At 39.4% G+C, this 26,810-nt stretch overlaps 2 protein-coding genes across 2 annotated transcripts in view; both read left to right on the forward strand.

The window, feature by feature from the left end:
• Positions 1-1,089: 1,089 nt before the first annotated feature.
• On the forward strand, positions 1,090-10,063 carry moxd1l (monooxygenase, DBH-like 1, like). The gene is made up of 13 exons (XM_088089419.1): positions 1,090-1,374; positions 1,861-2,007; positions 3,490-3,642; positions 4,838-4,921; positions 5,127-5,282; positions 5,420-5,519; positions 6,480-6,649; positions 6,739-6,827; positions 7,195-7,291; positions 7,433-7,492; positions 7,954-8,048; positions 8,137-8,245; positions 8,678-10,063. The coding sequence occupies exons 1-13, from the start codon at positions 1,105-1,107 to the stop codon at positions 8,834-8,836; spliced, it is 1,689 nt and encodes a 562-aa protein (XP_087945545.1). The 5' UTR covers positions 1,090-1,104; the 3' UTR covers positions 8,837-10,063.
• A 281-nt stretch (positions 10,064-10,344) lies between these two features.
• Positions 10,345-26,810, forward strand: part of rps6kc1 (ribosomal protein S6 kinase B1) — a 34,232-nt gene continuing 17,766 nt past the window's right edge. Inside the window, exons 1-12 of the mRNA XM_042503254.2 lie at positions 10,345-10,531; positions 12,175-12,210; positions 13,975-14,095; positions 14,412-14,527; positions 14,610-14,703; positions 14,806-14,859; positions 14,939-15,361; positions 16,964-17,088; positions 17,522-17,620; positions 20,301-20,348; positions 21,016-21,148; positions 23,976-25,625. Coding sequence (XP_042359188.1) covers positions 10,430-10,531; positions 12,175-12,210; positions 13,975-14,095; positions 14,412-14,527; positions 14,610-14,703; positions 14,806-14,859; positions 14,939-15,361; positions 16,964-17,088; positions 17,522-17,620; positions 20,301-20,348; positions 21,016-21,148; positions 23,976-25,625 — 3,001 coding nt within the window. The 5' untranslated portion in view covers positions 10,345-10,429. The remainder of the gene's footprint in view (positions 10,532-12,174; positions 12,211-13,974; positions 14,096-14,411; positions 14,528-14,609; positions 14,704-14,805; positions 14,860-14,938; positions 15,362-16,963; positions 17,089-17,521; positions 17,621-20,300; positions 20,349-21,015; positions 21,149-23,975; positions 25,626-26,810) is intronic.

Below are 26,810 nucleotides of genomic sequence, written 5' to 3' on the forward strand. Positions count from 1 at the left end.
TTTGCAGAAAAGCAGGAGATAAAAACAAGGCAGCAAACAAGGCAGAAGGCAGCAATAAAATAAAATGCAACACAGTGATCATATATAAACACTGGGGGAAAATTAAATATTCATAGATGCTTTCCCACAAAAGAAACTTCTATCATTGATATCTTATCATTCATTTGCTTGTTTGTTGTCTGTTCATGAAAACACATTAGTTCCACCTGTGTAGTTTCTACTTGATGTAAGTCTACAAACTGTGTGATAGTCCTGCCATCGTGAGGTGATCTGGCTTTATTAAACAATAATGTGTGAGGCTACAGAGCATATTTTGAACAAGACAAAAGTGGTTTAAAATCAGTCAGAGCCCCAGACATTTGGCCCCTAGGCCAGACTTTGGACATTTCTGTGCTACATTAATGTTCTGGATGTTAAATACGGAATACATACCTATATATATACAGTATAGAAATGCTATAATAATAGTGCTTTATCTTGGACTTTCAGTGCCAAGTAGGCCCATCTGAACACAAAAAAATATTGCACTATTTATGTTCCTGTAATATAAAATTGTCTAAATGTTTAATGTTTGATATATGAGAAGTTAAGTTAGAGGTTTGGCTTGAGGCAACATATTGCCAATCTTGACTCAGGCCAAAATGAAAGGTGCATCTCTCATTCCTGCTCCCTTCTCGTCACCTCCTCATATATCAAACACTTGAGTGGTCTGTGAAAAAAACGGTGGGACAGGTTGATATTAATGAGAGCGGAGCTGAGCAGGAATATCGTAGGTGAAGTGTGCAGCCCCTCTGACCATAGTTTTTTGAGAGAGACAGAAAGAGAAAATAAACGTGAAGACCTGACTCAGAGACGGTGAACTTGCAGATTTAGCCCAAAGAACAAGCTTAGAAGAAATCCTTGAATCTGAGTGTGATCGAGGCCAAAGTGACAAATAGTGGGGGGTTTTGTTCTACACAGGCAAATGTGAAATGACTGTGCAATTTCTGCCTGTATCACCTGAGTTCATCTAGTAACGCAGGTGTGTCTGAGGAGGGTGGGAGGGTATTTGGCAACAAAACCCACAGACAGGGAGCTCAGTTTGAAGAATTTCACACAGACATCATGCTCTCTCTGCTCTCTCTCCTCTGCCTGTTCTTGGTCTGGACAAAAGGAGCAGGAGCAGTGGACTCCAACCTGCCCTTCATGGACTACCTGGACCAGAACCATTTGGTCTGCCTGAAGTGGGGCTTTGATAACCACCAAGGAAACATAACATTTAAGTTGATAGTCAACACAACAGGCTGGGTGAGCTTTGGCTTTAGTCCCAACGGAGGCATGAAGGGGTCAGATATCGTTATCGGGGGAGTTGGATCAAGTGGAACCTACTTCTCAGTAAGACAAAAACAACATGTTGACTCCATTATCTTAAATTACAAGGCAAAAATGTTTTGAGTTTTATTATTTCATTATTAACAGCAAGCGTAATGCAACGTTAGGCCAATATCAGGCTTTGTGATCCATTTACATGTACTGAATTTACAAAAATGTAATATATGCACATGACATGAAAACATTGGCCCAAACTATATATGACTATATATGAAACCTGTAAGAAATTGAAACAATTTCATATATTGACATGCATGTCTAGACTTTACAAATAAGCATTTTTATATATGTGTATTCATTTATTGCCATAAATGTTACATATATAATTAGTCATACATAGAATATATATGTATTTTTTGTGTTTTTTATGTTTGAGATAATAATATATAACAATATGGCAACATCACTCTTGATATTGAGACATTCGTATATGTCAGACATTACATTTCTGCATGGGGCTGTCTAAAGGTTTTGTCTTTTGTCCATCAGGATCGTCACGCCACAGGGAACACCATGCCCGTGGTGGACGATCAGCAGAGCTACACTCTCCTCTCTCTGAACGAAAGTGACGGTCAGACCATCATGACTGTTCAGAGGCCCATCCAGTTGTGTGATGACCAAGACTTCTACATACCTGTAAGACATTCAGATGTTATCTCTCAGCTTCTGACAGTATATTCTGAATGTGTGGTATTAAATGCAGAGAATGTATATGTAAAGTATCAACTTCAGTTTTTGCTGATACAACTAAAAATGTTTAAGTATTGAGTGATTTATCCATTATTTGGATTTAAAGGGGAACTGAGGCCATTTTCAAAAATCCTATGTATAATTCCTACTGGATGTACCAGTCCAAAAAATATTACTCCTAAATCCTCCAAACCAGAGTGCTAAAACTCAAACTTGTGAAATCAATATCATGCAGCTCCAGAACTACAGCTCTTTAGGTCCAAACTGGTGGTTCCCTGGAGAAAAAAAAATTCAAAAGAAACCCTGTATTTACATTGGCCATTATTTTGTTTTTAATAATATTTTAGAGGATGATTTTTTTTTTTTTTTTATTTTCTACTTTTTCATTGTTGTTGGGATTTTTTTAAAATGTAATTTTTAGGGATTTTTTGGGGGTAATTTCTTTTTAAGTTGCTCTCCATTTTTTTTTAAAGAAATCAAGCCATTTTGCTCAGGTTTCAAAGGGTTAAATAACACTGTTTTGTATGAATGGTAAAAATCACCCCCTTTAGGAGGTTACTGTATCCATGGCAACAATCACATGCCTACAGGCCAACATCCCTCATTGACTAATTATACTGCACTTAAACTTTTATTGTCGTTTTAAATCATCGGGCACAAACTTTTCCTTGTTCTTCACTGTTGTGGCTCATCATTTGTAACGCTAGAGTCTTTTGTTTAGCCGATCTGATTCTTCTATGTACAGTAAAGCTCAAGTTTCCTGCATGTTCTCATGTAAACTCTGTTGTAAGGTTTCATTTGTTAGGCATACCTGAATGTTCCTTCATGCATTGAATTGGGTGTTTTCAGATATGAGGACAAAAGGAACAAAAGAAGGAGGCACACATGATTTTGTTTTGTGCTGAGCACTTGAAATGCTATATGTTTTCTGGTTATAAAACCTGGCTGTATGTTTAAAAAAAAAACAAAGCCCTGTGCACTGCTGTGTCTCTCTCCGGGGTGCCGGCCGGTACAGGGTAACAATGACTCAAAGAAATTAGAGTTCTAGCGCACACCAGGATGCTCAGGTTGTCACTTATTTATTAACAGATCAAATTAAAAACAAAAGAAGGAGCAAACTATACATTTTGCAAATTTCATCAGAATCACTGGCTGTATGTGTTGATATCTGTGCATTCGTATTGTAAAATGCAACGTCAGAACATTGAACTTTCTCTGCTTATCATTTGAATTCAAGAAATAAATAGTTTTGTAAAGTAAATATAGAGTTGATCTGTCAGTTTTGGGAAAACAGAATCACACCACACCTCTTTAACCCTAATATCTATAAACAGAATATGCTTTTTGTGGTCAGACTAACAGCTGATTGGACTGCAGTAACTCCAGTGAAGATATATATGTGTTTACCAACATTCATCTCTCTTTTAGACTCAATCCGTTAAAGTGATCTATGCCTACGGAAACACAGATGACATCGTTTACCACGGGGCCCTAAGAGGCACCAAGGAAATCAACCTGCTGAACTTTAACCCCAAGACGACTATAACCAGCCCCAACTACATCAGTGCCAGAGTGGAGAATGTAGGAATCATTACTAACAGTCATGTCACTGATAGATAATGCATATATGTGGGACTTGTGGGAAAATGTACATTTTTTCCAAATATCTTACCTCATAGCTCGATTATCTAATGAGGCAGAGTATCAGGTCTTTCACAGAAGTAAAAGTAGCCATACTACAGTGTAAAATATTCTGATACAAGAAGTATTCCATTCAAAATGGATTACTTAGTAAAAATACAAAAGTAATGGCATCAAAAGGTCAGGGAGAGAATCACCAAAGGACAATACTATCAGGATACATAAGTCATGAAACAATATCTTTATGATTTTAAACATGTTGTTATATGCTGAGTTTTGTGATAACACGTATTGGGATTTCTTACCTTTTTTATTGCAAATTATGTCCCCAAAAGAAAACTTTGTCAACCTTTGTTTTATCGAATAAGATAGTTTTCAGCCTTTTTATCTAACATCAATTATTCTTACTACAGCTTATTATATCTAGTGGACTAAAAGAGCAATTAAAAGTTTTGGTTTAGTAAGCTATCAAAAGCTTAATTTATATTTGTAATATTAATGATGTAAATTACATAAAATGGATACATGGCGTCTATTTATCAATACAATGTTGGCAAAAATATCGCGATACAATGTTTTATTGATTTTTTCCCCCCACCCCTTTAAAATATACCAAAAGTACCAAAAGTAACAGTAATGACTCTGCAGAATGGCTCATTTTAGAATGATACTGAATTATAATTATTGATGCATTAATCTGTTCATTAATGTTGCAGATGGTTTATGTGGATCGAAATTAACTTGTCTGTGTACAGCGAGGTAGTTTGATCTATAATTATGTATTATAACTAATAAGTTTGTTTATATATGGTATCAATAATATAATTTGCAAATTAACTAGTAACTAAAGCTGTCAGAGAAATGTATTAGAGTAAATAATTGTCTCAGAATTGTAGAGGAGTAGGGCTATCAAGTTGCATTGACTGGGAAGACTCGAGTAAAGTACAAGTACCTCAAAATTGTGCTTAAGAACAGTACTTGAGTAAATGTACCTAGGAACATTCATCCACTAAATTTTTAAAATATGCGGATGATTTGATGGAAAACAAATAAAAATTCATAACAATTCTGAGACAAGTAGTCATCCAAACCAATACAAATTGTGTTTTGTTTATCTTTTTTTCTTCTGTTGCAGATCGCTATCCCTCCTATTCATACTTACTACCACTGCAAGCTCATGAAGTTTCCAACCCTAACCGCAAAAAAGCATATATTTCAGGTAATCATCATCATGTGACCATCATCACGCGTCACTCACCGCCAATCAAAATCAGCTATTTAAGGTTTTTATTTAAATGAGATGTTCGATTTACACATCAAACTACTGTTGGATTTTAAGTAAGTTGGGGTTACAAATGCAAAACAAGTAGTTTCCAGATTTATTTCTAACCTTCTGTGCCCAAATTCTTCTCACTCTTCCTCAGATTGAACCAGTGATTGAAAACGTTGACCTTGTGCATCACATGCTGCTGTACAGCTGCCCCTCCTATGTGACGGAGTTGTATGACAGGCCATGCTACATGGGCGACATAGGAGATGTATGCTTCGGAGTGGTGGCTGCGTGGGGAATGGGAGGAGGGGTGAGGGAAAATCAAGTGCCTATCTCTGAAAGTTAAGATTCATTTTGTTGTCTTGTGTTGTTTGTTCTTGTGTGTACATACGTGTCAATGTTATGCTTGTGCTTAAGCTGATCCACAGTTTATTCCTGAAACCTCAGGTCTTTGAGTTTCCAAAAGATACAGGTATTCCTATTGGGGAGGACAATGAAAAAATCTTTCGGCTGGAAATCCACTACAATAATCCCGGCACTGAAGCAGGTATTTGCGGTAGATCCTTTCCCTTTATATATTTATATATGGCACACATATATCCACTACACATATTGTGTAGTGGATAAGCTGAATCTTGACATTTTAACAAAGCTGTGGTTATTGTGTGTTTAGGCACAAAAATCACTTGGTAATGGTAAGGAAAGATCATGTATTGGGTGAAAATACTCTGTTTTAGGGGCATATTGTTGGTAGTAAAAGCATTTATTTCCTGGTATTTCAAGGAAAAGCAGCAATGTTTCTGTAAAGAACAACCAAAAACACACTGCACTTTATTTGATGCTAAAAAAAAGGTTATTGGATAATTATTGCAGGAGGAAGAGCAGCAATGTCTCAATAAAAAACAACCAACTGCTTTTCAGGCCACTGTCCTAGCAAGAAAGGCAGCAATGTCTCAGTGAAAAACAATCACCTTTAGGGCCACTGTCCCAATAGGAAAAGCAGTAATGCCTCAGCAAAAAACAAATATTTTTTGGCCACATTTCTGTAGCTTTCTGTAGCATTGCTGAAGTTTTTTGGACCACAATCCCAAAAGGAAAGTATCAATGTCTAAATGAAAAAAAAGCTGTAAAAGAGTAAAAGCTGTGCTGTCTTTGTAAAAAAAAAAACATCCACATTTGGTGCTTAAAAACCTACAGGGAACACTGGTCTGCAGTGGTCAGCTGCTTAGCAAGTGTTTTGCCAAGATGACACATCCTCCACCATCCCCTCCACCTCCCGGTGACAAAGTCAGATAATAAATATAATAATATAATATAAAACAAACATTGACATGATACGTATGAAACATACAGATGTAACGTATTTGTAGTTTGCAGACACACATTTTCTTCTCGCAACTGGGCTGCTGAAGGAGCACTGTTTGAGGACATTATGGGCCTGTTTTAAAAGGCTGTGAAGTGATGTGCTGAAATTTCCCTTTACACAGTGCAGTCTCTCTCCATACAGGTAGGACAGACAGCTCAGGACTGAAACTGCACTATACAGCCCCCCGGAAATATGATGTGGCCACCTTGCAAACAGGTTTGATGATAATTCCACATATGGCCTACAACATACCTCCAAAAGCCGCTCAATTCCACTCCTACGGCGTGTGTAACACAAGTCTCTTTTCTCAGGTTTGTAGTGGTTCTTTATGGATTTCAAACAGAGACAAGCAAAGAGGTAATGTTTTTTTTACTCTGTTGGTGTTCCTTTTCACCCCCAGCTTATGAATCCTGTGCCTGACCTTCATGTGTTTGCTGTGATGCTGCACACTCACACAGCTGGAAGAAAAGTCAGAGTTGTTCTGTACAGGTAAGAGAGACAAAGTGGGGGTTTGATTTATGTCAATATCTATGATGAGGAGTTGAGTTTACAAGGTTCCCACAGTCATGGAGACCCTTGAAAACCTGAAAAAAAAATTAAAGTTTACATACACTGACCGGGAAGAACGACTACAAAGACATAGCAAACAACTACAAGAAGACAGAAAATAACTAAAAAAAAAAAGAACAACACATGAAATGCACACAAAGAGACACAAAACACAAAGTCTGTGTGTCTTGGAAGAGAGGGGGTGGGGCCTTCTGTGCCCCGGGGTCCATTGTTTCATAATTCGCCCCTGGTTGTGTTCCAGTGTTTCCTTGTAAACGTGATGTTATTTCATACTTCTTTGTCTCAGAGGAGGAAAGCTGATCGAACACCTGGCCGCAGATGCGGACTATGACTTTCAGAGACAGGAGAGCATAAGTTTGGGAACCATCAAAACCATCAAGCTGGTAAGTCTCTATTGCCTCCATGCCCAAATATGTTGGTGTTTTTTTTTGGTGAGTAATTAGCTGATTGGCTGTTAAAAGCTGTATAATATTAACTGTGCTCTCTATAATATCTGATACCACATAACTTTTCTCCCATTACAGGGGGATGAGATTGCAGTGGAGTGCACCTACAATACAACCAACCGCACTGAAGTAACCAGGGTATGACCACGTTACACATACAGTGTTCTTTAAATGAAATTATCCCAGAACAAAAAACACCTTAAGGACTTTTATTAAAAGACGTGAGCAGTGAATTATTTTATCGATCTGATCAGAGAGATCAGAAAGGTTGATGAAATATGTGTTGGTCAAACTGGAATTGTAATTGAGATGGTTCACATAAATACCTGTATCATTCACAGCAGTGTTCTCCTGGTCCAGACATGGGTCCAGATATTCCCTTAGTCTTTAGTTCAAAGTCCACATAGTTTGCAAGAAAAATTGCAAACAAAAATAAGTAGATTTAGAAAGTTATTTTAAAAAATCAAGGAAGAAATGTTCAGGGAATTTGAAAAAAAGCCAGGGAAAAACTATATGTGTAATTAGCATAATTAGATATTTCCAATTATTTTCTAGTTATTACAATTATTGCTGCCATGTTTCACATTTTCCTACCTCAGATGGGGTTAGCAACCACTGACGAAATGTGCCTGGCCTTCTTACTCTACTACCCTGCAATCAAGATTACCTTATGTGAAAGCCACCCAAATACAAGGTAGCAAGCACGACTCTACTTAATATTACTGCTGAGACTGGTTATATATGTTATGCTTTATTTATCTTGATATGCTCTTTTTAAGTAGCTCTAACAGAGTGTCCATGGTGAGCACAACTTCAGAGCAGGAAGACATTGCTGCTCAGGAGACATTCCTAAAGAGTGTTAAGCAAATGCAGTTTGTTTCGGATGACAATGTAAGTAACAGTCTGAATATTTCACTGTAGTTTCTTTACTACCTCCAGTCTAATAATGACCGTTTTGTTGAGAAATTTTTGTCTTTATAAAGGTTCAGTGTGTAGGATTTCAGGGGATACATTGGCAGAAATGCAGGATTATATAACAATTATGTTTTCTTTAGTGTATAATCATGTGAAACTAAGAATTAGTGTGTTTCTATTACCTTTCTATTACCTAATGGGGTGACCAGTAGCCTTACTGGTAGAGCTGGCACCCTATGCACAAAAGCTATGTCTTTGCCGCAGAGGCAGCAGGTTCATCCCATCTTTCTTCTCCTTTCACACTATGACTGTCCTGTCAAAATAAAGGCATAAAAGGACCTAAAATAATCCACCGTGTATCATAAACAGAGGTATTTCATTGTTATATCATCTTTGCTTTTTTTACAGTACAACTTTGGTCATTACGAGCATGGCTTTGTCAGAGAGATGACGAAGACGCCAAAAGTCACTTGTCAGAGTGGCAACACGGCAAGCAGACTGAGAACTTCCTTCATTGTGAACCCAGCAGGAGTCGTGCTTTTGCTGCTCTGGATTGTAATGATGTGAATGGTTGCATAAGCAACAGATCCAAACCACTGCAATCTTGAGAAAGGAAGACGCCGTTGATTAAAAGAAAATATCTATTGTATCCAACTAAATATATTCAACATAACAGGACAGACTGTTAAGTTGAATAAACTTTTTTGTCAGAGGACAAGAGGTTAGGCCTAATCTTCCTAAAGACAAATCAATTAACTACACAGTTTTACACAGTTTTATCCTGGTTTAATTTCACTGTACATGATCAAATGTATGCCTTAATACCTATAGAATGATGCCATAAAACTAGTTCTAGTTTTTAATTTTTTCACTTGTGCTTATGCACATTTACAAACACTGTAATAGAAGGTTTTATCTATATTGCATAACTCTACATTACATTTTTCATTCAGTCTATGTTTATGTTTTATGTATGGCATGTAACCCTCATGCACTTATCTCTGTTTGTGAACAAGCACTTGATTGTGGTCATTTCAAGCACTGTAAGCCTTATTGCTGATATTTACATGTATGAAGTTATATAAAAATGCCAATCATTTGACAAGTTCTCACTTAATAAAATATATATATGTACAGCCTGAATAACAGATAAAAACTAGTGCTAAAATCTTAAGAAAAGCGTATTCAAGTGACATTAAAGGGACAGTTAACCTCTAAATTAAAAACACATTTCCCTCTTACCCGTTGTGCTATTTATCAGTCTAGATAGTTTTAGTGTGAGCTGCAGAGTGTTGGAGATATCGGCCTTAGAGATGTCTGCTTTCTTTCTTGATATAAAAGAACTAGAGGGCACTCAGCTTGTGGCGCTCAAAACGCTGAAGAAATACATTTAAAAAACTCAGCAGCAATGTCTCTTTCCAGAAATTATGACCCGGTTACTCAAGATAATCCACCGCAACCTTGTTGTGAGCAGTTTCATGTACATGTACATTGCACTATAAGTAGGAATTTGATGAGACAGAACAGGGGAATACATTTTACCAGACCAGCTGGATATTGCTTAATGCTCAATGCACATTTCATAGCTTGTGGTGTAAAGAAAGTTTGGATCTGTTTTTTGTAAAAAAAAAAAAAAAAAGAAGGGGGCAACAACATCGTCCAGATGGAAACAGGTTAAATAACGAGGCCATGTGGTACCTTTCGTCACCTACCATGATGTTTGCCTTTATATAACTCTCTGTCTCTGTAAGTACATTCAATATTTGTCTATTTAATCCCCATCAGTTTACTGTCTGTAGTCACTGCAGAATATCAGAACTTTTTCAATAAAAGCAGAGTAAAACATGTGCAGCATTTTTCCACTGACATTAAAAGACAATAGTTTCTTTAAGAAATACATTCATCTTGTTTATTATATTTAAAGGAAGACATCCATCTCCCAACCAAAATAATCTATACTGATAAAGGGCACTATAGGCAAGCGTTTTAAAAATATGTTTGTGATTTTGTGGTGAACTGTCCCTTTAAGGCATGCAGTTTCACGGTCTTTCCACAGGGAGGAGCTCTCAGTTATTTGTCCGCCTGTCACTGTGCTGCTGTCAGGGAATGAATGTGTAAGGCTAACCGACTGGTAGCTTTGGCAATGTTGTCACTATCAGAATGATATCACAGCGGGACAAAGGAGAATTGGCTCGGTTTTATACTGTTACAGATCCTAAAAAGCACCTGAAAGGCTACACTGTGTACAAAGTCACGGCAAGGGTAAGTAAAGGACGAGGATGGGCACTCTGGCAGCAAAGCTAATGCTAGCTGTTATTAGCTAGCTGTATAGCTTGGAGCTAATATGATGCAAACACAAGAAACGGTACTTTAACCTCTGGAAAATTAGCTGTCAGTGGCAACAGCTTTTGTGACAACCGACTAAGTAGCCAACAGTTACATTCAGACATGTTTGTGATTTAAAATGGGGTTTTTATTTTTATTTTTAACCCCAAGTGGATTATCTGGATGCTAATTTACATTAGCAACATTAGCCATACTGATTGAATCCAATGTACCTGCTATTAACCGCTAATAATAATAGCTAAGGAGCTAGTTTAGTGTTGTGTGTAGTAAGCGTTACGATAGACCAGCATTGAGAAGATGATATGAAGCATCTTTAAGTTGAAACATAACCAGATAGCTGATTTATATCATCATTGCATTTTTTAAGGTAAGCATCTCAGAGTAAATGTCTTAAAATAGAAAAATAATAACTTCATTGGGGATCCCTTTTTATCAGTCCAAACCTTTATTAAAAAATGTCAAAGCCTGGGTTGACTTCATGACAATAAGTTGTCGATTACTTAAATCTCATGTATTTATCTCTCAGTGTAAGATGCTGCTGTACACTGAAACTATTTCATGCTAGGACCAAACCCTGGACAAATTTCACTTTCAGGTTTTGACCATAATGCTTTTTCAGGGTTCCTTAGAAAGTCTTAAAAGGCATTGAAGTCATTGATCTAAAAACAAAATGTTAATTGGTATTAAAATTGCTTAGACATGGGAAGTAGGATTTTTTTTCTGACATTGCATTGTAAAATCTCAAAATAAATGGGAACATTTCTTTTTGGGGAAGAATTTAACTAACTCCTTTTCTTAAACCCATCATGATTACTGAGATTTAAAAATACAAAATCGTCCAGAAAACAGGCCAGAAATGCCAGATATTTCCCACTTCTGTTGGTAAACTAAAAAGACACCTTAATCACACTATAATAAATTCACTGTCTTCAGTGTGCTTCACTTTAAAAATACCTATTTTTTTTAAACATATAAGAAGATAATTTAACTTTATCACTGGACAAAAATGTCATGTTTTTGTTATAGTAAACATGTGGGCAAAATAAAATTGTTCAATTTTGGTTGTTAGAGAGCTAGTCTTAAACTTAATTCAAAGAGGCATTTAAAAAAGTCTTAAACATTTTTAAAGATAACTTTCCTTAAGTTGTAGGAACCCTGGCTTTTATTTGTAAGCATGGGCTCCTGTTTCCAATGATAATATACATCAACTCACAGATCAAGTGCTTGTGAAGAAAAATAAATCCTGTGATGAGGAAATGAATACATATCCTATAATTTATCTATACTTTTGTCAGACCTTCAGTTACCTTCTTAATAAGTAAGGAAAAGAACATGCCGGCTGTCTTCGTCTCTCACTGCCTGCCATCCTGCTTGTTATGATCGTTGGTGATGTCTCGTTCCTACACTCAAGACTTCCATATAATGCACTCATTGTCACTGTCAGAGCTGTGACCCTGCTCATACTTGTGCCAGCCTCACAAGAAAGTCTGCAGCCAGATAGAAATCACCCACTGAGAGGGTCTAAAGTTTTAAGGCTCTCTTTTCCTGTTTCCACACAGATAATCTCCAGAAAGAACCCAGAGGATGTCCAAGAGGTAAGACATGCAGCTTTTATTCTTAAATGCATGTCTTGTTCTTTTTTTCCCTCTCTCGTTGATGTCTTTAAAGATGTCATTTAAACTGTATGCCCTATTTTTTGTTCTTTTGCTTTTTTTGTGTTTTAGAAAGCCTTATGTAACACCTTGGCCAAGGGACTATGGATGAAAAATAGTCTCCTGTCCATTAAATAATATAAACCTAAACCTAGATTGGGACTTTGTGGGTGTTTAAAGCTTAGGCAGGAGTTTAATGGAATATTTCTGGAATTCATTTTTCCTGCAGGTTTTGAAGATAAGCACTGCTGCTCTATATAGTTTAAGCGATCTGTTATCTCAGACTCAGATGTTTGAGACAGTCTAAGAACAATATAATAATGTCTATATTTCTGAGATTTACAATGCAGAAATGTTGAGAGTAAAAAGTTGAAAAGTTGAAAGTAACATGGTTAAACTTGTGGTAAGATGTTGTGCAAGTTGTGTGTGGCTCTATGTTCCTTATCCACCTCCTTTTACATGAGATTTTATAAAGCAAAGCTTTTTTTGGCCAGAAAATTAGTTGTGAAATACAATTTATTAAAAAAGGCCAAGAATTAGGTCTACATGTGAAGAGTTGCTGTCATTCATTTACTTATTTTTATTGTGTGTTTTTTTTTTTGTTTTTTTTTTACATTTTAAGCTAACTGTCCTTGAGTTAGAAAAGTGGAAGTAGAGCGAGTAACTACTCTCCTTTCTCATAATGCATCTTAAAACATGCTCTCAAAATTTGTATGTGTGCTCTCATACACTGAGGAATCCAGTCTAGTCTGGAACCAGCCCTAATGAAGCAGGCATGATGTCGATTACTGCATGTGTGTCTGAGAGACAAAGTGAAAGAGTTTTGCCTGGACACATACCTTCATTACTGAGCAGTGCTCCTGTTTTGCTGGTTTCCCGCACACCAGCAGGCGGGCCAGGATTTTAAGCGAACTCTCATCTCAACATTAGGTCATTATGCCTTGCTTTATGCCACACAGTAAGGAAATACTTCATCAAGATTTGTGTATATGTTTCTTGTGTTTTAAGTTTTATATATTTTATTTAGGAATTTAACATGTCATTTGAGATTCATTGTTGCATATGTTGGTATAAGAATGACAGGCTAGGTTTGAGTCATAGTAGTGTCAGGCTCTGGAGTGCTGTTAAGACTTTTAAACATTGTTAAATTTGATAAAATGCAATTAATATTTGAATTATTTGTGTGTATATATATATATATAATTTCTTATTTATTTTATTTTTTTTAATTCTTAAATTCTTATTTTTTCTGGACAGCAGTTTATGGTACTACTAGATTACAAATTGTAACATCTAAAAAAAATGTAAACAAGGTTTAAAAAAAGACCAATAAATCCACCTTGTACTCTGTACCGATACCTCAAGACAGACAGTTTAGTTTCTCCTGCTGTTCAGATTTTCCAATATTTAAGAACTTTCTACAGTGTACTTAAGTGCACTAAAGCTTTGTAAAATATTTCAGGAGGAGACTTGAGAGAAAAAAAGAATAGCAGTCAGAATAGAACAACATAATAGGGTCATTTATCCAGTACCTCCACAAAATCTGACTGTAATGCTATTACATATTTTACCTACTGGGTCCAGAGCCCAATGAACTCACTTTCCTGAAGGTGAAGAGAGAAAGTAATCTTTTCCATAACATAAATAATTTTTACTGTATCTATCCAATCCTGTTTTGTGGGGGTTCATCTGTCTCTCCTGTTTCAGATAACAGTATGGAAGAGATACAGTGATTTCCGGAAGCTTCATCAGAACCTCTGGCAGCTGCACAAGAATGTATGTAGCCAGTCAGAGCTGTTTCCTCCCTTTGCCAAGGCCAAAGTGTTTGGTAAGAAACAAATCACCTTGGTGCCTTAGTAGCAAACATTCTCTTTCTTTTTTCTGCTTGCATTTCACTTTTTCGTTGTTCCTCTTTTGCTTTAAAGAAGGTTGCTTAAATGAAGAACTAAAAAACATAGACTGCTGTAGTACAAGACAATAAATCCTGGATCTTCTGACCACTTGAGAGATAGTGATGACTCTTTCCTCTTGATGCAGCTCTGTGCCTGTAAGCGCTACTCTTACTTGCATGATCACTTTCACTAAGGCAATATCATAATGATGTGTGTATGTGTGTATCCTCCTGTCCATGTATGCATGCGCAGGTCGTTTTGATGACTCAGTAGTTGAGGAAAGAAGACAGTGCTCTGAGGATCTGCTGCAGTTCTCCGCTAACATCCCTGCTCTCTATAGTAGCCAACACATCCAAGATTTCTTCAAGGTACTTAAATATATACACGCAAAAACACAAACAAACTCCTAGACAAACTGTGGACTGCAGTGTTTTTAATTTTTTTTCCTAGGGAGGTGAGGTCCACGACGGCTCAGAGCTCATTGGGCCAGCTGAGCCCTTTTCTGATTTCCTGGCAGACAGTTTATCAGACTGCAGCTCTGACGGTAAGCTTACACACATTAACTGTTCCTCTGAATCAACTTGCTTTTAATTTACAGTAACTGTTCCTTTAAACTTGCTCAGAGATGTGTGCGCATGTTTTTCAGTCCAAAGAGACATCAGTGGTGCTGATGATTTGACTATCACATCTGAGTATGGAGGTAAGGTTTGTTACATTAGAGCTAATACATAAGTTCATTATAAAGTGTGTATCGACCCCAGCATTGTACTCCTCCCCAGGCCCGTCCAGTGACAGCGACCTGACCTCCCTGGCTGTGGATACGGACTCTTTGGCTGGGCTGGATGATGGCATGGCCTCAGGCCGCACCTCCCCAAACCAGCCACAAGGGGGAGCCACCAACATTAGCAGCAGCTGCAGCCCTCGCTTACCGTCCCTGCATGATCGTCGCACCCCATCTCCAGCTCCAGTCCCTGCCTCCTCAGCCCCTAACCCAGAGGTCAGCTGGCCAGGCCGAACACCACTCTTCTCCGGCAGCCTGAAGAAAGCCACTGCTGGCAATTCTAAAGAGGTGAAGTCAGACTACCTCGACAGAGCCAGTGAGCTCATCTGTTTGGCAGTACAGAAGGAGAAAGAGCAGGACTTCCAGGCAGCTTTCTCCTGTTATCGCAGCGGAGTGGACCTGCTGCTGCAAGGAGTGCAAGGTCAGTTTTTCTGTGGCTTTACTGTGGTTGCCCAGAGTTTGAAAAAAAAGGGAAGAGACAGTTATTCAATTGCCAAAATCCTCTACAGAGCTACTTCTATTTTCATATCTTCATACCGACTTTTTTATCGAACTTTCCTACACATGTGCAGCAGTTGACAACATTTATATTATATGAGAGCGCAAATGACAGATTCGGCAACGAAAGACAGATTAATAGAGATTGGTTAAAATCAATGCAGCAGAGGCTGAGATATCCTGATTTCTAGTCGCAAGTTTGGTTCAAGTTGTAAAAACTGTGGATCGTGCATGTTCCATAATGTAACTCAGTAACATCTTTACATTTGGCCCTCCATGCCTGGTAAACACTCACAACTTTCAAACTTTCAAACTATAAACTATAAACTATATGCCCGCAAATTGCGATGCAGGCTTTCTGCTAATTTTTTTTTCCTCCTCTTTGTTTTTCCTGGGAAAGTCTATGTGAAGTGTGACATATTTGCCTAAATAGGCCCACTGTGTCCTAACAACATGTGAGCGTCGCTCTCTGTTTATGATGCATCCATTAAATATGCGCTACTGTTATGTAATGTAAACAACCCTATGCATCTCAGCTGCATGCTCAAAATCAGACTGTAGGGGTGCCCAGAAGCTCAGTTGGTAGAGCTGGTGCCCCATGCACAGAGGCTTGGTCCTCGCCACAGCGGCCGTGGGTTCGATTCTGGTCTCGACCCTTTGCTATGTGTAATCCCCTCTCTCTCTCTCTCCCCCTTTCACTCTCTATCTGTCCTATCAATAAAGGCAAAAAAGCCCATAAAAATAATCTTTAAAAAGAAAATTAAAAAAAAGATCAGACTATAGATTTAACCCCATAAAAGACAGGTGAGGATTTGATATCTTCTGACGTTTGTACTTTGTTAACAGAAAACACATATCTTATATTGTGATATTTACTGGAGATGACATAGAAACATGGTGTCCGGCAAAAGTTCAGCACACTGCACAGCACTGTGTCGCTCAAGGCCAATCAGGCCATTCCAATAGAAACCAATCCAAACTAATTTGACCCTGATGCTCACTCGCATCAAATTTCAGTTAGGACGAAGTAAGCTAAAGGAAACTACATTTTACACAGATAATATTTTATCTTATTTCCACCCATGTTTCCAGGACATTGAAATCTTCTAGGAAACCCTGCTCTGTGCCCAAGTCCAGATTCAGAAATGATGAAACTTTCCTCCAGAGTCACAGAGGACATTTTAAAACTTTTTTTCACAGATAAGTAGTATTTGCCATGACTGCAAATAGACCCATTAAAAATCTTCCATTGCCACAAGGTCTGTAGGCCATGACACAAACTTTGAAAACAATCCCCTAGAAAAGAGGTTGTCAACCTTTTTCAATGTGGAGACCAGCAAGCTAGCAAAGAGTGGTTGCTCACACTAGCGTGGGTGGGTGTGTGACCAGTTCGCTTCTAGCTCTTATGACAGTAATAACATGCTGTTATGTCAATAAACACAATGCTAGTACACAAACTTTTAACCCTGCACTACAAAAACTGCTTCGTAAAGAAAAATGATTGTTCTCACTCACCTCTTTTCAGGTGAGCCCAGTCCCACGCGACGAGAGGCAGTGAAGAAGAAGACTGCTGAGTATCTGATGCGTGCAGAACAGATATCCAGTCAGCATCTGGGGAGCAGCATGGGTCAAGGGTCCACGCAGACAGTGGTGAGTGGGAGGGACATGCCGCTGGCCCGTATAGAGTGTATGTTAGATTATGCACATCTGCTTTGTTTGCATACATCCAACAGGGTTCTCAAATTACTTGAGACGCAGTATGTCACAGTACAGTCGGGTTAGTTACAGATGAAAAAATTAAGCAGGTCTGTGTTGAAAAACATTATAATGCACCAAAAATAATCAATAATAGTAAAAAAAATAATCATTTTCAGCTAAAGCAGGCAACTGCGCTAAAACAAGCCACTTCAAGCTTCTTGGATCTGATGATCAAAGTCTGGAGTTCTTCTTTTTATTTCCAGCTGAGACACAGACTTACTTTTCCTCACATAATACTTGGGCTACTTGTTGCTAATGAATGTGACCATGTTTTCATGATAAAATTGCAAACCACTGAAGCTCTATGATATATTATTTGTCCAAGGCTTTGGGAGCACAGTGCTGCCCGTCCACCAGCAGAGGAGGCCAGCAGAGTCCATCTGAGGAGCTGAGAGCTTACCGGGTGTTGGGGGTCATAGATAAGGTCAGTATGCTGATGTGCAAGTTGCAGCCACATTTTGTGAGTTGACTTTAGCTTTGCTTCATTTATAATTACAATCAGTTTATCTTTTCCCACTAAGAAAGTGAGTAAAAGACACAAAAAGACAAAAAATCTGTTAAAAATAACATTTATTTGATTTGATGACAGAATCTTCCTGAATATTATTGGTAATATTGAAGAGAAAAAGTCTTAAAGCCATCTCACACCAAGGATGTACTTTGATCCAAAAAGTCCATTTTTGGGTTCTTATAAATGCTTGTACTGCTGCGAAACATGTGTGCAGGGGGGAAAATATTCGAAATAACTGGTTTCCGCTGCAGCTGGCAAACGATGTAGATGCTCATAATTTTATTTTAAGCTTGAAATTTGCACATGGATTTTCCATACCCCTGCATTGCATTTTTTGCGTTGCACTGGTGAGAGACATCTTTTAAGGAGACAACAATAATCAAGGTCCTAAGAAATTAATAACACTTGTGTCCGGCAGACTCTCATTTATATAATAATTCCCCCAGATAAATGTGAATGTGTCAAATTTCCCCTCCTTTTGTCCTTTCCTTCTTCGACCATCTCTTTTATCCGAAGCAATAAAGCGTAATAGATTTACTGAATGGCATGGTAAGGGCTGAGTGTGTGTATGTTCAGCGTCAGTTATGACTACCACAAGGTCAGTTTAGGTTGCTGGTCCTCTCAACCAGCTGCCGGCGAAGCAACTTCACCACTCAGCCATGAAATGACTTGGCAAGCAGCTCAGGGAGCGGCACACAACATTGAATCAATGATGCTCGTCCTCCGCACACACAAAACCCTAAGGAAAATGTTGACACAATACTTACATGTGTTACTCTACGGAGGTGCTTGCAAAGTCCACAATATGTCAGAAACGCATCAGACGCGCAGTGAAAAGAAAAAAAATGCTATAAGTTCAAACTGCGCTATTCAGAAATGACCCGCCTTTCCTCTCCTCTGTCTCCTCCTCCTTCCTCCTTTCACTTTTAATGGGGACAGAGGGGACAGATGGAGAGAGCTCCTCACCCTACTGCCCCCCTCTGCCCCTCCTCTCCACCTCCCCCCTTCCCTGATGTTTGTGTCTTAATTATATTAGCGCCCTGGCTAGCACCGCCACTCTGTTTACTCACAGCTCCATTCATATCCATTTAGCCTGCACCTGTTTGGTCCCAGCCAGGGTCACATGGAGAGAACGCACCCACAAAACATACACGCGCACTGCACTACGCACAACCACATGCCGGTCACACACATATGCTCAAGCTCTCCCCTGAGACGCTAAGGGAGCAGAAGAGCAATGGACATGTCAGAGAGAAGGAGGGAGGAAATAAAGATACAAGGAAAAAGGAGAGGCTAGTGAAATGACAGATAGGAGCTAGTTTTTTGTCTGAGTTTAGCCAAAGATATGGAAGGAAGAGAGGGATTTAGAGATGGCACTGCCAGATATGATTGTGTCTACCATGAAGCACTGCATTGATCTGTAAAATATTTTCAAGGAACACATGTGCTCCAAAGTTTAAAAATGTAGGAGCAAAAGAAAATACATTTTGCATCCAGCATATGGACATAAATTTACATAACCAGCTCTTTGGCTTTTAGGTTGCTCATATTTCAGTTTACGGTGAATATTAGAACGGTAAATAGAGATTTTTTTCTAAAGTTGTTAATCTGTCAGTTATATTTTTTTATTGTTAAGTTTAAAATGTTTAAGATAAAGGTGATCTCTTAGTATTGATTGGGGGGAAAAAAGATTTTTTCCCCCTTTTGGAAGGTATACTATTCAGGAATGGTCTGCTTCTGTTTGTAAACAGTATCGCCAGCGAAAATGAAAGCCACATTGGCTTTGTCCGCTTAGCATTTTAGCATGTTGCCCCTCTATATTTGTGTAAGTTCCAGTGCAGTGTCCATGATTTTTCTAGCTTCCTCTTATTAGATGTTCACTTATGGTCTGACACCTAGTCGCTCCTTTGCAACCTCACCTGTGCTCTGTGTCCAGTAACATTCAAACACTTAACTTAAAAAAATATCTAAGAAAATACTGCAGAGGGAGAACCCCGCCACTGCTGCGCACATTGGAATAATGTACAGTTACGCTCAAGTTTAATATACACTCCTGTTTGTGTTATACATTTGGAATATTCATATACAGTTTTAATGGTTCCTTGAAACGTCATGGAAAAGTTTTAAAATTGTATCCATGAAACTGTGGTAGCCCTGTTATTAAAAGTTTAAAAGTTTACTTTTCTGTCAGTTGACAAGTTGATTAATGAACTAATTGATCCAGGGGTATTTAGAAAAATATGTGTTAATTCTCACTTTCACATTCTTTGTTTTGTTTTGGGGGTGGTTCGCAGCTAGTATTGCATTTGTAGACCTTTTTTTTCTGTTGTTATTACACTGTAGACATCTATAGATTCCTTTAAGTCATTGTCATGTGGCAGGGGCTTGACTTGGTCCGCACAGCAGGATCCGATGTGTTAATGCCAGTTTTCTGGTATAATTTAGGGACTTACATTTATCTTGCTGTGACCCTCATGTGTGCCCTGACCCAGTCGTTGAAAAACACTGCTCTGGAGGACACGGCCACTACATCATCTTAGACCGTGTGTATGTCTATTCATACCTGGCAATTAATGGCACTCTTCCATCACAGGTTCTTTTGGTCATGGACAAGAGAACACAGGAGACGTTCATCCTCAAAGTAAGTTTTAATATGTTTGTGTGTGTGTGTGTGTGTGTGTGTGTGTGTGTGTGTGTGTGTGTGTGTGTGTGTGTGTGCGCATACGCACGCTCCCTGCATCCTCGTCGTCCTGACTGTAAGTGTAAGTGTGAAGTGTGCCAGAAGCCCCTGTGTGTGACCGGTGTAATTGATTCTAATGGGCCTGTCCCTGTCAGCTCCTCTGCTCTCAGGTGTGAGACGTGTGCCAGATGCCAACGCACAGCACAGGCACAGATGAATACACACACGTGCGCACACACACACGCTTACCCTACTCACACACACACGCAGCCAATGTGAACTTTACGTGTAGTGCTGATAGATTTGTGTGGCTCTTTTAAAGTCACGCGCTGTATGTGGCTTGATGAATCCAGTGACTTTGGGTTGCCATGGGGCAAAGCTGGCACCTCGTTAATGGAAGGTTTCTCCTTTGCCACACTTCGTTCCTCATTTTTTTACACCTTATTCCTCACACAAACTAAAACACTCACCTTTCTCCTCCTCCTCCTTCTCCTCCTCCTCCCCCTCCCACCCATGCCCTCCATATTTAGGTTAATTTGTCTTTTCTCCTCTCACCTTTAAGTGCAGATTTCCTTGCTTGTTTCAGCTTTAATTACTCACCTCCTCTTCACCTCCCTTCTTATTGCAGGGTCTGAGGAAAAGCAGCGACTGTGGACTGACTAAGAGGACAATCATGCCTCACTCTGTGCCCCACATGGTACAGCTGAGGAAGTTCATCGTCTCTGAAGACACAGTTTTTCTTTTGCTACAGTATGCTGAAGGTAAGACGCATGCACCTCATATTCAATAGTTTCATCCTCCCTCTTTTTATGCCTCCACACCAGTGGCAGTTGTGTCCTACTGTCTGTCCCTCCCATTCTGGCGAACATGATATCTTCACAACTGCTTGAGGGAATCTCTTAAAATTTGGTACAAACATCCACTTGGACTCAGTGATGAACTAATAAGTATTTGCTTCTCAAAGGTCAAGGTCAATGTGACCCGGTCCCTCCGATTCTCGTGGACGCAATATTGTGGGATTTTCTCGGAATTTGGCATAAACATCCACTTGGCTTCAATGATGAACTGATTAGATTTTGCTGGTTAAAGGTCACTGTGATCTTGTGCCCATCTTATTTTTGTTATCTCGAGAAGACTGTGGGGGAATTTCCTCAAATTTGGCACAAGCATCCCTTTCGACTCAATAATGAACTGATCAGAATTTGGTGTTCAGAGGTCAAATGTCAAGGTAACTGTAACCTCACAAAGCACAGTTTCAGCTGTAACTCAAGAATTCATATGCTTATGATGACAAAAATTCACACATATCTAATAGGATAAAATGATGAACTTCATCATGTTCTGCAAAAACACATTTCTAATTATTATTCAGTATCATAACTCAGGAACAGAAGGAGAGGCATTTGATCCGATACAGAGTTGGTGACACTAATCTTGGGGGCCCACTTTGATACTGTGCTGATTTTTAAGATCTTTTGTGCTGCAGGGTTGAAGAGGTCTCTGCAGCATCCATGTTTTCAAACATGTAGCTTCTTTGCAGCAACATACATACATGAAGCATTGTCAGCTGTCAAAGCTACGTATGACTCTGGACAGACATGGATGTAAACTTGACTGGTTTGGAGGGGCGTCCAAACACGAGGCAATAATTCTACTTTTTTTTTTTTTTTTTTTTTTTACCTCCAACTGCCTTTTCTCCTCCTTTACCCAATCCCTCCTCTTCTCTTCTCCCACCCCCCCTCTGCCCTTGTTCCAGACAGATGTTTGATAGAGATGGGTGTGTGTCACAGGTCATTATTCTGAATACCAGGTGGCGCCATGCTTCATTAGCTATGCCAACACCTGGGCCTCCTTACATCCCACTCACTCTAGGATGTGTGCGTAGCTCATGTGTGTGGGTGAGTGCGTACAATGAAATGCAGCCATATTTTTTAATGCCCTGTAACCTATTCAATCTGGTGCTCTCTATAACCGCCCTGCGCTAATATTAGTGGACAGTATTGAATATCATATGAACATAATCTAATAAAGCCAATCAAATGCCAGAAAAGGCAGAGTTTCAGCGCTGTTACATCCCACCTCTGTGATTCACAAAATCCAGGGTCACTCCTTGTTGCTTCTTTAGTATGCTGTTAGCAGCTGATGGGTTGAATGACGACAGACAGGCAGACAGAGGGGAGGCAGTGACCTGAGTGACATTGGACGAAACAACATGTGGATGGTTTTACTTTCTAAGCCATCGAGTTGCCCCACTATCATTATCATCACTGTGAGCTCCCTATCCATTCTCATCACACACAACAGATGCTGGCTTCCAATTGCTCACACTACAGCTGTGTGTGTATCTGTATGTCTGTGTGTGTGTGTAAGACAGAGAGAAGTCAAAATACCAAAATAACACTAGCAACCTAAAACACACACCCAACCTCATTAAGCCAAACTGGGTTCAGTCGTTACTGCTCTCGTTTGCCTTTGTTACTCATTCCTAAGTGGAAACTAATGACCCTTTTTGCCAAATAGTCTCAGTTACTAAGGAGGAAACTAAAAGCAAGAGCTAAAAGTCTCTTTTTGTACATTTGTTTTTAGCGACGCGACACAGCGTATCTGCAGTTCCATAAAACGTCTTGAAAAGTCTTCAGTTTCATTTATTATTAGTATTATTAGTATTAGGCTTTAAAGGTCTTCAAAAAGTGAAGAATTTATAAGGTCTTAATTGCCACAAATGTTTTATCTAATTTCATTTATCTATCTGTTCCTTTTAATATTTTTCAAAATGAGTCAAGCTCCTCAGCATGACGGTCCACTGAACAGTCCATTTCTGATGTCAGGGGTTCCTAAAAACATTACTGCAAGTTAATGCAGTGGAAATGCTGTAATTATTAAGACATTGCACCGCTTACTCTGTAATTCATAATTTGTCCTCTTAACACCAGGGTGCCCACTGATTCTTAAAAAGTCTTAAAAGACATTAAATCAATTAATCTAAAATAATGCCTTAATTTGCATTAAAATGTCTTTTCAAAAGTCTTTAAAAAATATTAACATATGGAAAGTAGGGTATTGGTTTCTTTTCTGATGTTGCATTGTAAAATCTCAAATTGGTAATATCTATTTTTAAAATAATTTACCAAATGCCTCTCGCATTGAGGTTACGGAGATCAGGACAAAGGAACCAACAACAATCACAATCATTTACTACATCCAATTAACTTACAAACGAACAAGCTTTTTTTTTAAAGCCACGTGTTTCACTCTAGGAAGTTTTTTAAAAAATTTCCACATTTGAAGTGGATAACTTTTTGACTCAACCAAAAAATAAAAAGTTTTAAAAAAAATTATAATAATAATAATAGTTAAATGTTAAACTAAACTTTTGGGCAAAATTGTCTTTAATCCTAAATTACTGATGTAGGTTGATGTTTTATTTACCCTTCAATTTTGTCTATTGTAAAATTGGTCTTGAATTTTATTCCGCAAGGCATTTAAAAAGTCTTAAAGAGTCTTAAACTCAGCTTGGCTTAAGCTGTAGGAGCCCTGAATACCCTTCTTTTTTCTTTGTCTTTAATGCGCTGTTTCCTTCATCTTCAGGTGGGAAGCTGTGGTCTCACATTGGAAAGTACCTGCGTAACTCTAGCCCGGAGGAGAGCTTTGACATTCCTTTCATCCAGAAGAGCCACACAGCAGCTGTCCACTCTCCACAACATGCTGTGCCACAGCTGGATGTGGGTTCAGCCAGTTCTGGTTCTGGGCCGGTTGCTTGTTCTGATGCGGTCTCAGGGCTGCAGAGCAAAGCTGAGAAACTCAGCACATCACCTCAGAAAAACGTTCTCCCTCCCAGGCGCATCGAACAAATTGGTGCCCAGTCGGACTCTGGAGCCACCTCTGAGGAGGAGTGCACCAACAGTTATTTGACACTTTGCAACGAGTACGAACAAGACAAAGTAGAACCAGATGCACTAGAAGAGGAAGAGAGGAGCGAGCAGGAAATGCTGTCGCTGGAAGTACCCGCTGCGACGACCACCACTTCCTCACGTAGCCGCTCGCTGCTCAGCAACGACAGCCTCTCCTCACCTATCAGCTCTCAGGAACTCGGCTTTTTTACAGAGTCGTCCGAGAAAAGCGGCCACACTCTTGACATTGAGCAATACCGTGGCGAGGGACAGGACCACGGCGACGTGTTCAGTCCTTTGCCCTCCCCTGCAGTGCCTCTGTCTTTGGATCAGTCCAAGCACACGCCAATGGAGTTTTTTCGCATTGACAGTAAAGACAGTGCAAGTGAGGTGACCTGTATTGACTCAGGAGAGCAGCGCGCTTCTCATAAGCAGGTCCCGCTTTTTTCTACGTCTGACTTGGGATCGGATGTCACTGAGGATCTTCCAGAGCTGGCTCAGGAGGTCAGGGGCCACAGCTCGGAGCTTTGGGGGTTTGACTGTAGTGATAAAGGCTCCAACGAGTCAGTGCCAGTTATCTCATTTAAAGAGGCAGTAGTGGAGGATGAGGGTCATCCGCCAGACCTTTTGGTCAACCTACCTGTGATGGGGGGGACTGTAGACTCTTTACAAGAGGAATTCGACACTTCAGGGGTGTGTCTGGGCCTCGAGGCCACAGCATCTCCTCAGAAGTTAATCCAGCCTGATGTTTTACAGCTTCCCAGCCAGCCTGAGGAAGAGGAGGAGCAGCCACTGGAGCAGGAGCTTTCATCTTTTTGTACAGCCTCTGCAGCTTGTGACACCAGTGTTGCATCTTCCTCTCCTTTCAACTCACTGTGGGAGGACTGCAGCTTGGCGTTTGGGCAAGAGGCCTCTGACAAAATGGAAGTTAATCCTGCATGCCAAAATGACGACCTTCCCTTTGACCTTCCAGTTACTGACACGCTTAAGGAGAAACTAGAAGCCAGTGCAAGAGGAAGTACCGAGGTGGTTCCAGAACCTAAAATCACAGGCTCTATCCCAGCCACAAACGGGACTGAGGCCTGCGCAGCAGTTGAGAGTTTATTAGGCCTTGATGGTGAATCATCAAGAGTTATTAGTAATACAGGTGGCAGCGAATTTGATAAAGAAGTATCACGGCTGTTTGCAGAGCTAGACGAGCTGTCGCTGGCCGCATCCCAAGCTCGCATCCCGGAGGAGTTTGTACGATGCTGGGCTGTGGAGATGGTGACAGCTCTGGATTCTCTGCACCAAGAAGGCATCATCTGTCGAGACCTGAACCCCAACAACATCCTGCTGGACCACCAAGGTTAGACATCCATTATCAACACAGATTATTGTCAAGTTTTGTTCACTAAGATCCCTCAGTGTTCTTATCTGCTCATTTCTCCCTTAACTTCTACTCCACCCCTTCCTACCATAGACCCATTTTTGTCTTTTTTAGGAGGGGTCTTTTTGGGGAGATAGCAGGTCAGAGTATATGTCACATTGAAGTGGTGTACATCATCTGAAAGCTGGGAGCCAAAGGGTAAATTTGACATGCAGCTCATCCCTGTCTGTCAAGTTTTATTAGTCATAAATATGTAATAAACATTATGTTTTGGTGCGGCACCTATCCAAACTTTAAATGTTTGGTGTATTTAGGGGTTCAGAACATTGTGATAGACGTTTATAACGGCCCTCACATGCTCAAGTAAGTCTCATAAGTTGTTGCTACAATTTTTGGGTTGATATGATTTTTTTCACCAGTTTTAGTGCTAAATTTAAGAGTTTTTGTCCCCATCATGACTTAATAAAAGCAGTCAATAATCCCTCCACAATACCACATTAAGATACACAGACACTGAGGAACACCACTATAAAAAAAACTTTTGACATTTGAAGATTACAGTTTTTATCAGTTGGAAGTTGAGTACTTCTGTTGTCAGTATACCTATGAAAGCCACACATTTTCTGAATACCCAAAGTCTCAAGATTGTGGCTGTAAAGTTTCATGAGGCTCTGATTATCCCAGAGGTCATTTATACAGTGATGTCTGTTTAAGAAAAATGGTCTCACTACAATGAAGTTGCTGGTATGGGGGTTAGTATCATCCCACATGACTAAAATTGGATTAATTGAATCCACAAGTCTCAGCTTTCCAAATTTATGGAACTTCAAGACTGTTGAGGTACACCAGTATGCAGAAATATTCAAATACAATAGGCAAAAATAACACATTTGTACTGTAAAAACTGTATGGTTTTTACCCAAACCTTTGAATATTAACATATTAAAGTGATCGTGTCTGTTAAGGGAGAGACTTGTGGGTACCCATAGAACCCATTTTGAGAGGTCAAGGGATCCTGTGAAAATATCAATGCCAGTTTTTCCCTCATAAAAATTTAGCCTAACTTTGGAGGGCTATTTAACCCCCTTCCCAATAAGTTAGCATGGAGTTATTGATACCAGTGGTTTCCTAAGATTAGGTATTATAGCAGTATTTCCATTGTGG

Source organism: Plectropomus leopardus, chromosome 16 (genome assembly GCF_026936395.1).
Source record: "Plectropomus leopardus strain MGB_pleo_1.0 chromosome 16, ASM2693639v1, whole genome shotgun sequence".
Classification (NCBI taxonomy): Eukaryota; Metazoa; Chordata; class Actinopteri; order Perciformes; family Serranidae; genus Plectropomus; species Plectropomus leopardus.